The sequence below is a fragment of the Bombina bombina genome, chromosome 4, assembly GCF_027579735.1.
Source record: "Bombina bombina isolate aBomBom1 chromosome 4, aBomBom1.pri, whole genome shotgun sequence".
In the NCBI taxonomy this organism is placed as follows: Eukaryota; Metazoa; Chordata; class Amphibia; order Anura; family Bombinatoridae; genus Bombina; species Bombina bombina.
The window spans coordinates 1,154,249,904-1,154,263,742 of record NC_069502.1 but is presented as its reverse complement, the minus strand read 5'-3'; the positions used below and the strand labels follow the sequence as shown (position 1 = coordinate 1,154,263,742).

The 13,839-nt window shown below is 42.0% G+C and overlaps 1 protein-coding gene across 2 annotated transcripts in view; it reads left to right on the top strand.

The window, feature by feature from the left end:
* Positions 1–13,839, top strand: part of NVL (nuclear VCP like) — a 340,971-nt gene that overhangs the window by 272,741 nt on the left and 54,391 nt on the right. For both annotated transcript variants that reach the window (XM_053712596.1, XM_053712597.1), the window contains 2 exons: positions 5,063–5,139; positions 5,351–5,439. In XM_053712596.1, the coding sequence (XP_053568571.1) occupies positions 5,063–5,139; positions 5,351–5,439 (166 nt within the window). The remainder of the gene's footprint in view (positions 1–5,062; positions 5,140–5,350; positions 5,440–13,839) is intronic.

The window sequence follows — 13,839 nt, the reverse complement described above, 5'->3', positions numbered from 1 at the left end:
AAGGTGAACGTAGAAAAGAGTTCCCTGTCCCCGTCTACAAGGGTTCCCTTTCTGGGAACAATAATAGATTCTGTAGAAATGAAGATCTTTCTGACAGAGGTCAGAAAATTAAAACTTCTAAACGCTTGTCAAGTTCTTCAATCTATTCCTCAGCCTTCCATAGCTCAGTGCATGGAGGTAATAGGACTAATGGTTGCAGCAATGGACGTGGTTCCCTTTGCTCGAATTCATCTAAGACCATTACAACTGTGCATACTCAAAAAGTGGAATGGGGATTATGCAGACTTGTCTCCTCAGATTCAAGTAGACCAGTTAACCAGAGACTCACTCCGTTGGTGGTTGACTCAAGATCACCTGTCTCAGGGAATGAGTTTCCGCAGACCAGAGTGGGTCATTGTCACGACCGACGCCAGTCTTTTAGGCTGGGGTGCGGTCTGGGACTCCCTGAAAGCTCAGGGTCTATGGTCTCGGGAAGAGTCTCTTCTCCCGATAAACATCCTGGAACTGAGAGCGATATTCAATGCGCTCCAGGCTTGGCCTCAACTAGCGAAGGCCAGATTCATAAGATTTCAGTCGGACAACATGACGACTGTAGCGTACATCAATCATCAGGGGGGAACAAAGAGTCCCTTGGCGATGAGAGAGGTATCCAAGATCATCAAATGGGCGGAGGATCACTCCTGCCATCTATCTGCAATTCACATCCCAGGAGTAGACAACTGGGAGGCGGATTATTTGAGTCGTCAGACTTTCCATCCGGGGGAGTGGGAACTCCACCCGGAGGTCTTTGCCCAGTTAACTCCACTATGGGGCATTCCAGACATGGATCTGATGGCGTCTCGTCAGAACTTCAAGGTTCCTCGCTACGGGTCCAGATCCAGGGATCCCAAGGCGATACTAGGGGATGCATTGGTGGCGCCTTGGTCGTTAAACCTAGCTTATGTGTTTCCACCATTTCCTCTCCTTCCCAGGCTTGTAGCCAGGATCAAACAGGAGAAGGCCTCGGTGATTCTGATAGCTCCTGCGTGGCCACGCAGGATTTGGTATGCAGACCTGGTGAATATGTCATCGGCTCCACCATGGACGCTACCTTTGAGACAGGATCTTCTAGTACAAGGTCCATTCGAACATCCAAATCTAGTCTCTCTGCAACTGACTGCTTGGAAATTGAACGCTTGATTTTATCTAAGCGTGGGTTTTCAGACTCAGTTATAGATACTCTGGTCCAAGCCAGAAAACCTGTGACTAGGAAAATTTACCATAAGATATGGAAAAAATATATCTGTTGGTGCGAATCCAAGGGATTCTCTTGGAGTAAAATTAAAATTCCTAGGATACTCTCCTTTCTCCAAGAGGGTTTGGATAAAGGGTTGTCAGCGAGTTCTCTAAAAGGACAGATATCTGCTCTGTCTGTTTTGTTGCACAAACGTCTGGCAGCAGTGCCAGATGTACAGGCATTTGTACAGGCCTTAGTCAGAATCAAGCCTGTCTACAGACCCATGACTCCTCCATGGAGTCTAAACTTAGTTCTTTCAGTTCTTCAAGGGGGTTCCGTTTGAACCTTTACATTCCATAGATATCAAGTTACTATCTTGGAAAGTTCTGTTTTTTGTTGCTATTTCTTCTGCTAGAAGAGTTTCTGAATTGTCTGCTTTGCAGTGTTCTTCACCCTATCTGGTATTCCATACAGATAAGGTTGTTTTGCGTACCAAACCTGGTTTTCTTCCAAAAGTGGTTTCCAACAGGAATATTAACCAGGAAATAGTTGTTCCCTCTCTTTGTCCGAATCCAGTTTCAAAGAAGGAACATTTGTTACACAATTTAGATGTGGTCCGTGCTTTAAAATTCTATTTAGAAGCAACAAAGGATTTCAGACAGACTTCATCTTTGCTTGTCGTTTATTCTGGTAAGAGGAGAGGGCAGAAAGCTACTGCTACCTCTCTTTCTTTTTGGCTGAAAAGCATCATCCGATTGGCTTACGAGACTGCCGGACGGCAGCCTCCTGAACGAATTACAGCTCACTCTACTAGAGCTGTGGCTTCCACATGGGCCTTCAAGAACGAGGCTTCTGTTGATCAGATCTGTAAGGCAGCGACTTGGTCTTCTCTGCATACTTTTGCCAAATTTTACAAATTCGATACTTATGCTTCTTCGGAGGCTATTTTTGGGAGAAAGGTTTTGCAAGCCGTGGTGCCTTCCGTTTAGGTAACCTGACTTGTTCCCTCCCTTCATCCGTGTCCTAAAGCTTTGGTATTGGTTCCCACAAGTAAGGATGAAGCCGTGGACCGGACACACCAATGTAGGAGAAAACAGAATTTATGCTTACCTGATAAATTTCTTTCTCCTACGGTGTGTCCGGTCCACGGCCCGCCCTGGCTTTTAAGTCAGGTTTAAAAAAATTTATTTCTATACACTACAGTCACCACGGCACCCTATAGTTTCTCCTTTTTCTCCTAACCGTCGGTCGAATGACTGGGGGGCGGAGCCAGAGGGGGAGCTATATGGGCAGCTTTTGCTGTGCTCTCTTTGCCATTTCCTGTTAGGGAAGAGAATATTCCCACAAGTAAGGATGAAGCCGTGGACCGGACACACCGTAGGAGAAAGAAATTTATCAGGTAAGCATAAATTCTGTCTTTTTTATCAGAATGTCCCTTTAATAATAAAATCTGCTGTCTCTGCACACTTCCTGTGCCGCTCAGATTAATAGTTTTTTCCAGTGTTCCCAGTGCAGCCTGTTTAAGCTAAGCGGTTAAACAGGGATATTCTACTAAAATTGTTATTGTTTAAAAAGATAGATAAGGCCTTTACTACCCATTCCTCAGCTTTGCACAACCAACATTGTTATATTAATAAACTTTATAACATTTAAACCTCTACATTTCTGCCTGTTTCTAAGCCACTACAGACAGCCTCTTAATCACATGCTTTATTTGCTTTTCACAACAGGAGACTGCTAGTTCATGTGGGCCATATAGATAACGTGTTAACGCACGAGGAGTTAATTAACAGTTGGCACAACACAGTACTAAATGCAAGTCAATAGATTAGATACAAGGTAATCACAGAGGTAAAAAAGCATATTAATATAACTGTGCTGGTTATGCAAAACTGGGGAATGGGTAATACAGGGATTATCTATCTTTTAAAACAATAATAATTCTAATTTAGACTGTCCCTTTAATTTTGTCTCTAGCTGGTTAAGTTTATGTGACCTGTAATCCTTATACTAAACATTAAAGGGACAGTACACTGTAAAGTTGTTTTTCCATTAATGTATTTTCAATGACTTGTTATACCAGCTGCAGAGTATAAGATTTATGAGAAATTGCATTTTTAGGTTTATTTGTGAATATGAAGTAGCTGGTTTTGTGCTTTTAAACCACAGCCTATTACAGTGGGTTGAGGTTCAGGTAATATCAGATCTCATTATGTTATCATCACTTTGTGTACACACACTTGCTTCCTTATCTTATATTTGTCTGGAAAACTAAAGCTCAATACATAGAGAGAACAATGGAAAATTATAATTGTATCACTTAACTATCCTGCACCCCACTGGGAGTGTGACTTCTTCATCTGGCTGTGTTTACTTAGGCTATTCAATAGCTGAGACTCCAGTATCAAAACTTTCAGTATAGGTTGGGATACCACAAGCTAAATCCGCTATTTTAAATGCTGAAATAGGAGTAAAGGAGCGACTTGTAAACCATTTAATACACTCTAGCAGGTACAATGTCTCATTGGGAATAATTTAAAGGGGAGACATTTATGGGGTGTACTGTCCCTTTAACCATAAACAAACATTTTTAATACAAAACCTTGTATAGTGATGTCACTGCTCTGTGCTAGTGATTTAGCTCTTAAATGGTTACATCACTGGTTCTAGTAGTTATATTCTGTTAATAGATAAATATGTTGTGAACTTTCCATAAGGCAGGAAGAGTCCACGACTTCATTCCTTACTGTTGGGAAATACAACACCTGGCCACCAGGAGGAGGCAAAGGCACCCCTGCCAAAGGCTTAAATATCCCTCCCACTTCCCCTATCCTCCCAGTCATTTTTTGCCTTTCGTCACCAGAGATTGTTGTTCCTTGTGTCCTAATCCTTCCTTGGTGAAGGAACGTTTGCTTCACAATCTAGATGTGGTTCGTGCTTTGAAATTTTACCTTCAGGCTACTAAGGAGTTCAGACAATCTTCATCTTTGTTTGTCATCTATGCAGGGGTCTGAAGGCCTCTACGTCTTCCTTGTCTTTCTGGTTGAGAAGTGTCATCCGCCTAGCTTATGAGACAGCGGGAAAACAGCCTCCTGAGAGGATTAGGGCTCATTCTACTAGAGCAGTAGCTTCTTCCTAGGCTTTTAAGAACGAGGCCTCTATGGAGCAGATTTGTAAGGCGCCTACCTGGTCCTCCTTACAGACTTTTTCTAAATTTTACAAGTTTGATGTGTTTGCTTCAGCTGAAGCAGCTTTTGGGAGAAAGGTTTTGCAGGCTGTGGTGCCCTCAGATTAGGGTCCGCCTCCTTTTTGTTCCTTCCCGTTATTCCTTCAGTGTCCTCTGGAGCTTGGGTATGGTTTTCCCATCAGTTAGGAATGAAGTTGTGGACTCTACCTGCCTTATGGAAAGAAAACAAAATGTATGCTTACCAGATAAATTCCTTTCTTTCCTGGCATGGAGAGTCCAAGACCCCCACCTGCAAGATGTTTTTGTTTGGGCGGCTTCCTTTTTATAATTTCTTCTGGCACCTTTATACCCTGATGTTTCTCCTACTTTTCCTTGTTCCCTCGGCTGAATGACTGGGAGGATAGGGGAAGTAGGAGGGATATTTAAGCCTTTGGTTAAGGTGTCTTTGTCTCCTCCTGGTGGCCAGGTGTTGTATTTCCCAACAGTAAGGAATTAAGTCATGGACTCTCCCTGCCAGGAAAGAAAGGAATTTATCTGATAAGCATAAATTTTGTTTTTGTTCTGCTAATTTAACAGCAAATATGGTTCAGATTTAGTACTTTTGCATATTTTACATTGGTTTGTAATAAACTTTGACCTTTCTTGTTCAATTTCTATAGGATGGTGCCCGACCTCCCCTTGGATCAGATGTCAGTCTTGAAGTTATTGCCTATGATGAACGCTGCGACTGCTTTACGTACGTTTGTTGTAGCTCTTCTTCCAACTTTTTTATTTTCTATCATACTGTCAATAGTCCTGTAAAGTGTGTCCGTGAAGGCTGTATTCATTAATTTTGTTAGTATGCAGTAGCATTGCTCATGCACGCAGAAGGGCTCAAATTGTGTTATTGACTAGATTGTGCCAGACTTGTGTGTTTTACGCAGTGACTGATGTATTTTCTTTTACAGAGGTGCTGATCTCTCTGCTCTTGTTCGAGAAGCGTCAGTAAGTGCACTAAGACAGGAAATGCTGCATAAAGATCCTGTCTCTAGCACAGGTAATAAAGGGGCTAACAATATGCTTATGTCTGTATACATTGATGCTTGTGTTAGTGTAGATACCCAGTTGTATGTAGTTGTATTCAGGCTGCATATTAACATTAACCACATCCCATCAATCGGATATGTTCCTTAACTGATCATTTATATTTAAACCATTATATATTGATTACATTGAATATAAAAAAACGTTTTCTTTGTATATAACTAGCAGCATGTTAAACTATGCTTCTAATTAAACACATAAACCTTTTATTTTTATGGGGTTTTTTCTCCTAGTATCAAGACCTAGCCTAGAAAATTATTCTGTAAAAGTATGCAGATTTAGCACTCATTATCTTAATAGTCTTTTAGGGTAATTGATGTATTCCCCCCCAAAATGTAAATGGAACATTTATTGATACATTGGAACATAATTAAAATAATGATTACAAATAACATTCTGGTATACACCGTGATATTGTATTACTTTCTGGTCTACTTGTGTATTAAGATCATTATTGTGTCACATTTATATTTAGTGTCCCAGATTCAATTACATAGTTTATTTAAAAATGTTTCTTGATATCTTTCAAAAACTTGTAAATTTGTTTATACTTATAGCTTTATATTGGGGTCTATAGGGACAAGATCTGCAACCCTTAAAGCGAAAATAAACACCTTGAAATTACAATATTAAAAATAGTATCCTTCCCGGTTTCAGTAGTGAAAAACATTTGCACCACTGAGCTTGCAAAAGAGAAACTGCGCTGACAAAAGGCTACGTAGGATTATCTGGCGCTATTTTACACGCTTGCGTTGCTATACAAAGTACCAGTTTTATACTGAGGTTTGTCAGATTTTAAAATATTTGTAACATTTTTAATTGTAAGGATTCTGGGCTGATGTAATGAGCTGCTGTGCTTAAAATATGTTTATTTACTAGAATTACACTTCAAAACTAATAGACTGTAAATACATAGAGAACCACGCATGTAATCTTAGACAATTCTAGCTGAAAATATTTTAGCTGCTCTAAATCCTTGCACTTCAAAAGCATGACATTAAAGGGATATAAAACTGTTACATTGTTATAATAAAGAAGTACTAAGCAGTGGTTTATACATAATATAAACCATTGCAATATGGGGTTGATTTATCAAGCTACGTTGGATAGGGGTGTAAAATGCGCCCCTGTCCGCAGCAGCTCGCCTCTGGCGGACTGTATACCGCTGCCGAAATTCAACATTGCACAAGAAGGCAATTTTGCGTTCTTGTGCAACCCGCCCCCTACCCGTGCACACCCAATCACGTGCGTGCAGGAGCTGTCCATCTCACCGGTTGGACGAGAATGGGGAGATTGAAATGCGCCACCTAAGAGGTGACGAAGAGGTTAGGGAAGCAGCGGTCTGATGACCGCTGCTTCATAATTACAGACTGCAGGTTCTCTTGTGAGAGAACCTGTAGTCGTAGGGATGCGAAGCCTTTGATAAATCGACCCAATATGTATTATTCATCATTTTAAAATGATTTTACCCTTTCTTTCTTTTTTTAAAATGTATTTATTTTTTTGAAAAGTCAAGCAGGAAAACAATACAATTTTTCAGTGTCTCGCACAAATCGCATTGCAACAATATACACAGAAATAAAGATATTACAAGGCAGTCATGTCGTGCGGTGAGGAAAGCGGGAGGGGGGTTGGGTAACTTGGATCCTGATGGGGAGTGAGTCTTTAATGATTTTTCCTGACTACAGCACACAGTTTCTGTCAATTACATCTGAATGTGTGCCAGAAAGTCACCACCATCTACAAAGTTTCGCCCACGCTCGTAACGGGTCTTTGAACAGTATATTATATTTAATTTGAGGTTGAAGTGAGTGGAGGGGTGCGTGGGGTAAGAAGGCCAGATGGAGCGGGTGTTCTACGGACTTCTCCAGTTGTTTGTCATTATAGAAGGATGTCCGCGCCAGCCACTTAAAGATCAGCTTTGACAGGGTGGCCCAGTTGTACCATTCCACTTTTGGGCGTTTCAAACCCCCTTTGTCTATTGGCAAAGCCAATTTAAGTCGGCTGATTCTTTGCTTCTTGGAATTACACACAAATTTACTAAAGTCGCTGGTAATGTTATTCAAGTCGGTCCGTGTTAGTAGTAGGGGCAAGAGTTGTAGTGGATTTAACAATTTGGGCATTTTTATTAGATTAACTCGTCCTGAGAGGGTCATCGGTAATCTAGCCCACCCATCTAGGAGGGAGCGTATCTGCATGATTACAGGAGGGATATTCAGTTTATAAATTAGGTTGGGATTAATGTGTAGTTGGATACCTAAGTATTTAAAGGAACCATCAGTGGTTTTAAGCAGGTCAAATCTGATTTATCCAGGTTTACTTTGTACCCCGAGATATCTCCGAATTGCTGAAATATGGAAATAAGTTTGGGTATAGTGTTACTTGGGTGTGTTATATACTGAAACAGGTCATCGGCATACAGGGATAAATGCATTGAGTGGGATCCTATATTTATTCCTTCCAATGTATATTGGATGTAAATGGCTAGGGGCTTTATGGCTAGGTTGAACAGGAGAGGTGACAAAGGGCAACCTGTCTAGTGCCTCTATCTAGGAAGAAAGGTTGGGACACTTCCCCATAAACTAAGATCGAGGTGCATGGCTTTAGGTAGAGGGCTTGGGTGAGATTATGGAAATCCCCAGTAATGCCAAATGTACCCAGGGAGTTTAGTAGATGATTCCACTCCCCCCCTATTGAGCGCTTTCTCTGCGTCAATGGCAAGGAGGCATGCTTCCGGCAGAGGGTTGGGATTGTTTTCTTTTCTTGCCTGCCAGTAGTGAGCGATAACCACTAAGGTTTTACGAATGTTTGTGACCAAGGAGCGATGTCACATGAACCTAGTTTGGTCTTTTTTTTTTTCAAAAGCTTTATTGAATGTCAAGAAAAATATAAGACAAAACATTAACATAGACAATGCAGTTGTTAGACATAGTAAGTTTTGTTTGTACGGTTAACACTCATTAAAAGGTACCCAAGGGTATAATTAGGAATAATGAAGTCCATGTACATATTCTGCATGAAGGTTCTGCTTTATCAAGTCCATGTGGACCTCTTACAAAGAGGTCGCTCAACTAAAAAAAAAGGTAATAGACAACCTCTCAACAGCAAACAAATGTTATACATAAACAAGTAAAAAAAATTGTAAGCGTGTGTTGTAAGTTCTGCACTCCTTTCCCATAGGGGATTGAGTTTTAGTTAGTCTGAGTGTTGTGATTTGGCTAGAGTTGTTAAGTAGTCTGGAGTAATAGCTATTTATGTGATTCTAGTCCTAAATTGGGTCCATTTATCTAGCATGAGTTCATGAATGTCTATAGTTCCATTCTGCATATGATGCTACCTTTCCAGTTGTATCAATGGGCGAGACTACATATGCGGCGCAAGCTTCAGCACAACTGCTGAAACCCACGCCGCCCGTAATGTAACCTCGCACATCGGGGTATCGCATATACAGCGCTGGCAGTTCATAAAGTGCCATAAGTCGGATAAACTAGCGATGTCCAGAAATGTGCGTAAATGCACATTTCTGGAGTCGCAAGTGACTTACAGCACTTTAGAAACTGCAGACGCCTAAGAAAATAATAAAAAATATCAAATCTCCCGTAAAAGTCTAACCCGCCTCCCAAAAATAAACACGACGCGTAAACACGACAATCTATTAACCCCTAAGCCGCCAAACCCCCACAATGCAAGTACCCTAATTAACCTATTAACCCCTAATCCACCAACCCCCCACAACGCATATAACTAATTTATTAGCTAAGCCCTCTAACCTAACACCCACTTAAGTAACCCCAAATTACATAAAATAATAAAATGCTAAATTACAATTTAAAATAAAAAATCCTAACAGTACTAAGAAAAATAAATAAAAATAAATTAATCTAAAATTACCAAAAATAAAAAAGTCTAACATTACAGAAAATAGTAAACAAAAATTATCCAAAATAAAAAAATTAACCCTAATCCCTATGAAAATAAAAAGCCCCCCCCCCCCCCAAATAAAAAAAAAAAAAACCTAATCTAATGGTAAACTACCAATAGCCCTTAAAGGGGCATTTTGTAGGGCATTGCCCCAAGTTAAACAGCTCTTTTACTTTAAAAAAAAAATAAGTCCCCCCTCTTACAGTAAAACCCACCACCCAACAAACCCACCCAAAATTTAAAAAAAAACTAACACAAAAAAATCCTAAACTACCCATTACCCCATAAGGGGCATTTGTATAGGCATTGTTCTTAAAGGGGCATTCAGGTCTTTTACTGCCCTTAAAAGGGCATTCAGCTCTTTTAAGAGTGCCCAATAAATCCCTAAACTAAAAAAAACAAACCCCCAAAAAATAAAAATAAATCCTAAATCTAACACCTAAATAGGTACTCACCTTTCCTGAAGTCCGGCGGAGAAGGTCCTGTTCCAGGCGGTGAAGTCTTCTTCCAAGTGGCCGATATCTTCTTTCAAGCGGCTGACATCTTCCAAGTGGGGACCACTTCCTTCTTCATCCAAGACCAAGCCAGAGTGGAGATGAGCGCGGAGCAGGACCCGCGACCATGGAGCCATTGAGCGTGTAGGATCCTCTTCATACGATCACCGCCGTACACTGACTAGTGAATTCAAGGTACGCGTTTAAATATGGTGTATCTTGCATTCCTATTGGCTGATTTGATTTTTCAAATTAAAACCAGCCAATAGGATTTCAGTAGCTCACATCCTATTGGTTGATTTGAATTCCAATAGGAATGCAAGGGACGCTATATTTAAACGCATACCTTGAATTCACTATTCAGTGTACGGCGGCGATCATACGAAGAGGATCCTCCACGCTCCATGGCTCCGCGGTCGCCGGGTCCTGCTCCACGCTCATCTCCTCTCTGCGCCGGCTTGGTCCTGGCTGAAGAAGGAAGTGGTCCCCGCTTGGAAGAAGACTTCAGCGCCTGGAACAGGACCTTCTCCGCCAGACTTTAGGCGCGGTGAGTACCTATTTGGGGGTTAGAGTTAGGGTTTCTTTCATGTAATTGGCAAGAGTCCATGAGCTAGTGACGTATGGGATATACATTCCTACCAGGAGGGGGCAAAGTTTCCCAAACCTCAAATGCCTATAAATACACCTCCCACCACACCACAACTCAGTTTTTACAGACTTTGCCTCAAATGGAGGTGGTGAAGTAAGTTTGTACTTGATTTTTAAGATTTCTTCTATGATTTGCGCTTCTAAGCATTCTGAACCCCAATTCCTCTCAGAGTACAGTGTTTGTCAGAGGGATGTGAAGAGAGTATCACCTATTGATTTTGTGGTTTCTCTCACAGGAAATCTTTTCAAGGGTTCTCTGTTATTGGTCGTAGGGATTCATCTCCTACCTCCCTTTTCAGATCGACAATATACTCTTTTATACCATTATCTCTGCTGATAGTTTTCAGTACTGGTTTAGCTATCTGCTATATGTGGGTGAGTGTCTTTCGTTAAGTATGTATCATTGTTTAAGACACTCTCAGCTATGATTTGGCGCTTTATGTATTAATATAAAATTTTAAATATATGTATTTTACTTATATTTCCTTCCTAATTGGATAGAGTCCACAGCTGCATTCATTACTTTTGGGAAATAAGAACCTGGCCACCAGGAGGAGGCAAAGACTCCCCAGCCAAAGTCTTAAATACTCCTCCCACTTCCCTCATCCCCCAGTCATTCTTTGCCTTTCGTCCCAGGAGGTTGGCAGAGAAGTGTCAGAATTTGTTTTGTCTCTTATGGAGGGTACTACTCTTCACAATTTGGACAGGAGTTTTAAGTAGCCCTGTAAGCTTCTCAACTTGAGGGCCTGGGTGAACGTTAGAGTCCGGAGATGCAGAGGGAGCTTTCCTTTGCGACACCATGCCGACTCATATTAACAGCTCCTACAGCAATCGGCGTTGACAAGTTTCACAGACTGCTTCTTCTCTCAAGTCCATGTCAGGAGCGATGCTACGACCTGTCACACTTGAAGGGCCGTGTTCCTGTTCCACGGCGTAGATTCTGGTAAGATTGTTTCATTTTTTATTACATAATGTTAACACAGAAGACAGGGTCACAGTGTGTCGCCTTTTATCTTTACAGAATCAAGGGTTAATATCTCCTTAGGGGGATTATTGATGCTGCTTTATGTGTGAAATGTTAGGCTCATAGGCTGTTATGGAATATACAGGTTTCACTTTCACTTTGAGAGCCATGCAGCTTACAAGCTTGGCGCGCTTTCTCTCATAGCAGGGTCAGTCCTGCATTATGTAATTCATTCCCTCTTTCCTGACCGGAATGTCAGAGGGGAGTCATAAATCTCTGTACTATCTGGGTCATAGGAGGTGGTGAGTGCCCCAGCCATTGGGGTATAAGGGTGCCGTTTTTTGAATAAAATAAGATGTTTTATTTCTCTAGTTCTCCGGTTATTGCACTAGCGGTGGAGGATTCTGTTACTTTAGAGGGCGCTCCCTCTATTCCTAAGGAGTAATTCCTGTTTATATGGTAAGGAGACCCTTTTTCCCCCTCTTAATTATGTTCCATATGCCTTGATAATGTGATAATATCAAACATGTTTGATACCATGGAGCCGTCCACCTCTGAGGAGTTGTCATCCGGTGAGGTGCGTACCCTACATTGTTATCTCTATACACATGCAGTTTTCCCGTGGCATTGCGGATCCTCCATCTGGAGGAGGCCTTTTTTTTTCTCCGGACGTTACTGCGCAGTTCAGACGGCGGTGTCTGCGGCCTTAATGCTTTTCCTTGCCCTGCTAAGCGCATGCGAAGGGTTACATACTGCACTCCTTCCCAGAGTACATCAAATAATTTTTGGATTTAACTGATAGGGTTATCCGAGGATGCGGTTCTTTCTGAGACTTCGGATTATGAACTTTCTGGGTCAGAGGTTGCTGCCTCTCAACCTCCAGCTGCGGAGGAACCAGACTTTAGTTTTAGGAATTTGTGTTTCTTCTAAAGGAAGTTTTTGGCGAATTCAGGAGTTCCAGAGGTCATATTGCCCGAGGAACCTTTATTTCCTAAATTGAATAGAGTTTGAGGACAGGGTGGTGCCTTCCCTGCTCCTGCTGTCCCGGGTATTCCGCCTTGGACTGTACAGTTCCCTATGGGTGGGACTGTCCCTGGGTGATGTGCCTTTTGTTACAAAATTGCGCGCCTTCGCGTGTTACTCAGACATGTTTTTTCTGTTATTGAACAACCCTATCATTATCGGATATGGAAATACTCAGTCTGCTCTTTTAATGGCGCACCTCATTAGACATGTGGGGATGATGTAATCTACATGATTTCCATGTATTGAGATCTTTCCCAGTTTTTTTGGAAGATCAGGACTCTGTTTGGCTGGTCCTGCAGTAGGCCTGTTTCTTCTTGGGCGTTAACCTATGGGTTGCCTTGTATTTTTTTTTTTCATCCGATAGGATGTCCTGTCTGTTTTCCTTCTTCCCCTCTGAGGAGGATTTATGCGACTTGACGATTAGGACCCGGATTTCAGACTTGTCCTGTTTGGGGTCAGTTCTGTCTGGTAGCTGTTTGGACACGTGGCGTCAATCTGCTTGGCTGGTCCGGTAGAGGCGCCGAGTGCTCATGTTATCCTATGTGATCAACTAAGCATTCTAGAGGACCGGTGGGTCCGTGAGGCAGGAAGGATTGTCTGTCCTGATGGCCTTCAATTTGGATGACTGGCTCAGTGGAGTTCCACTGCATCTCTCTTTTGTGTCTGGGGTTGTCAGACCCTAGAGCTCCTTCCCATGTTGTGGAGGATTGGTGTGCTTGCGCCCTCTTACCGCCGAGTTGGGCGTTTTGGCCTTTTTTCTTTTGAGGCCCTGGGAATTGTCCTTCTGGACTTAGTCCTTAGCAGCTAGTAGTTTATTGGGTAGTTCAGCTGCCTTGCAGCGGATGGGTTGCAGAATGTGACCAGCTGCAGCTATTGCACATTGACTGTGTACGGTCTAGCTTTTTTTATGAGACCTTTTGGTCTTCCTCTGTTGTCTCCATGTGAGTTAGGTCTCCTTTCAGGGACCTGGGTTCCACTCCGGGATATGGTCGTTCCCTGTTAGGGGCACTAGGTGTGGTCTCCTTGGGCTCTGCTTGGAGCTGGGGATGCTGTGTGTCCTTTTCTCTCTATGATCCTCTGTTTGTATGGAGGTGATACGACTTTTTAATGACTTGGCTCCTTTGGAGTATTGGACTTTGGCAAGGGGTGGTCTCTTCCTTGGGTCAGGACTTCCGAGTTATCTCATTATCCGGGTTGATCTGGATATTGCGTTGATTTCTCCCTGTGGTCTGTTTTTTTTATGTCAGGGGTGTTAAAGGGATACTGAACCCAATTTTTTTATTTTGTGATTTAGATAGAG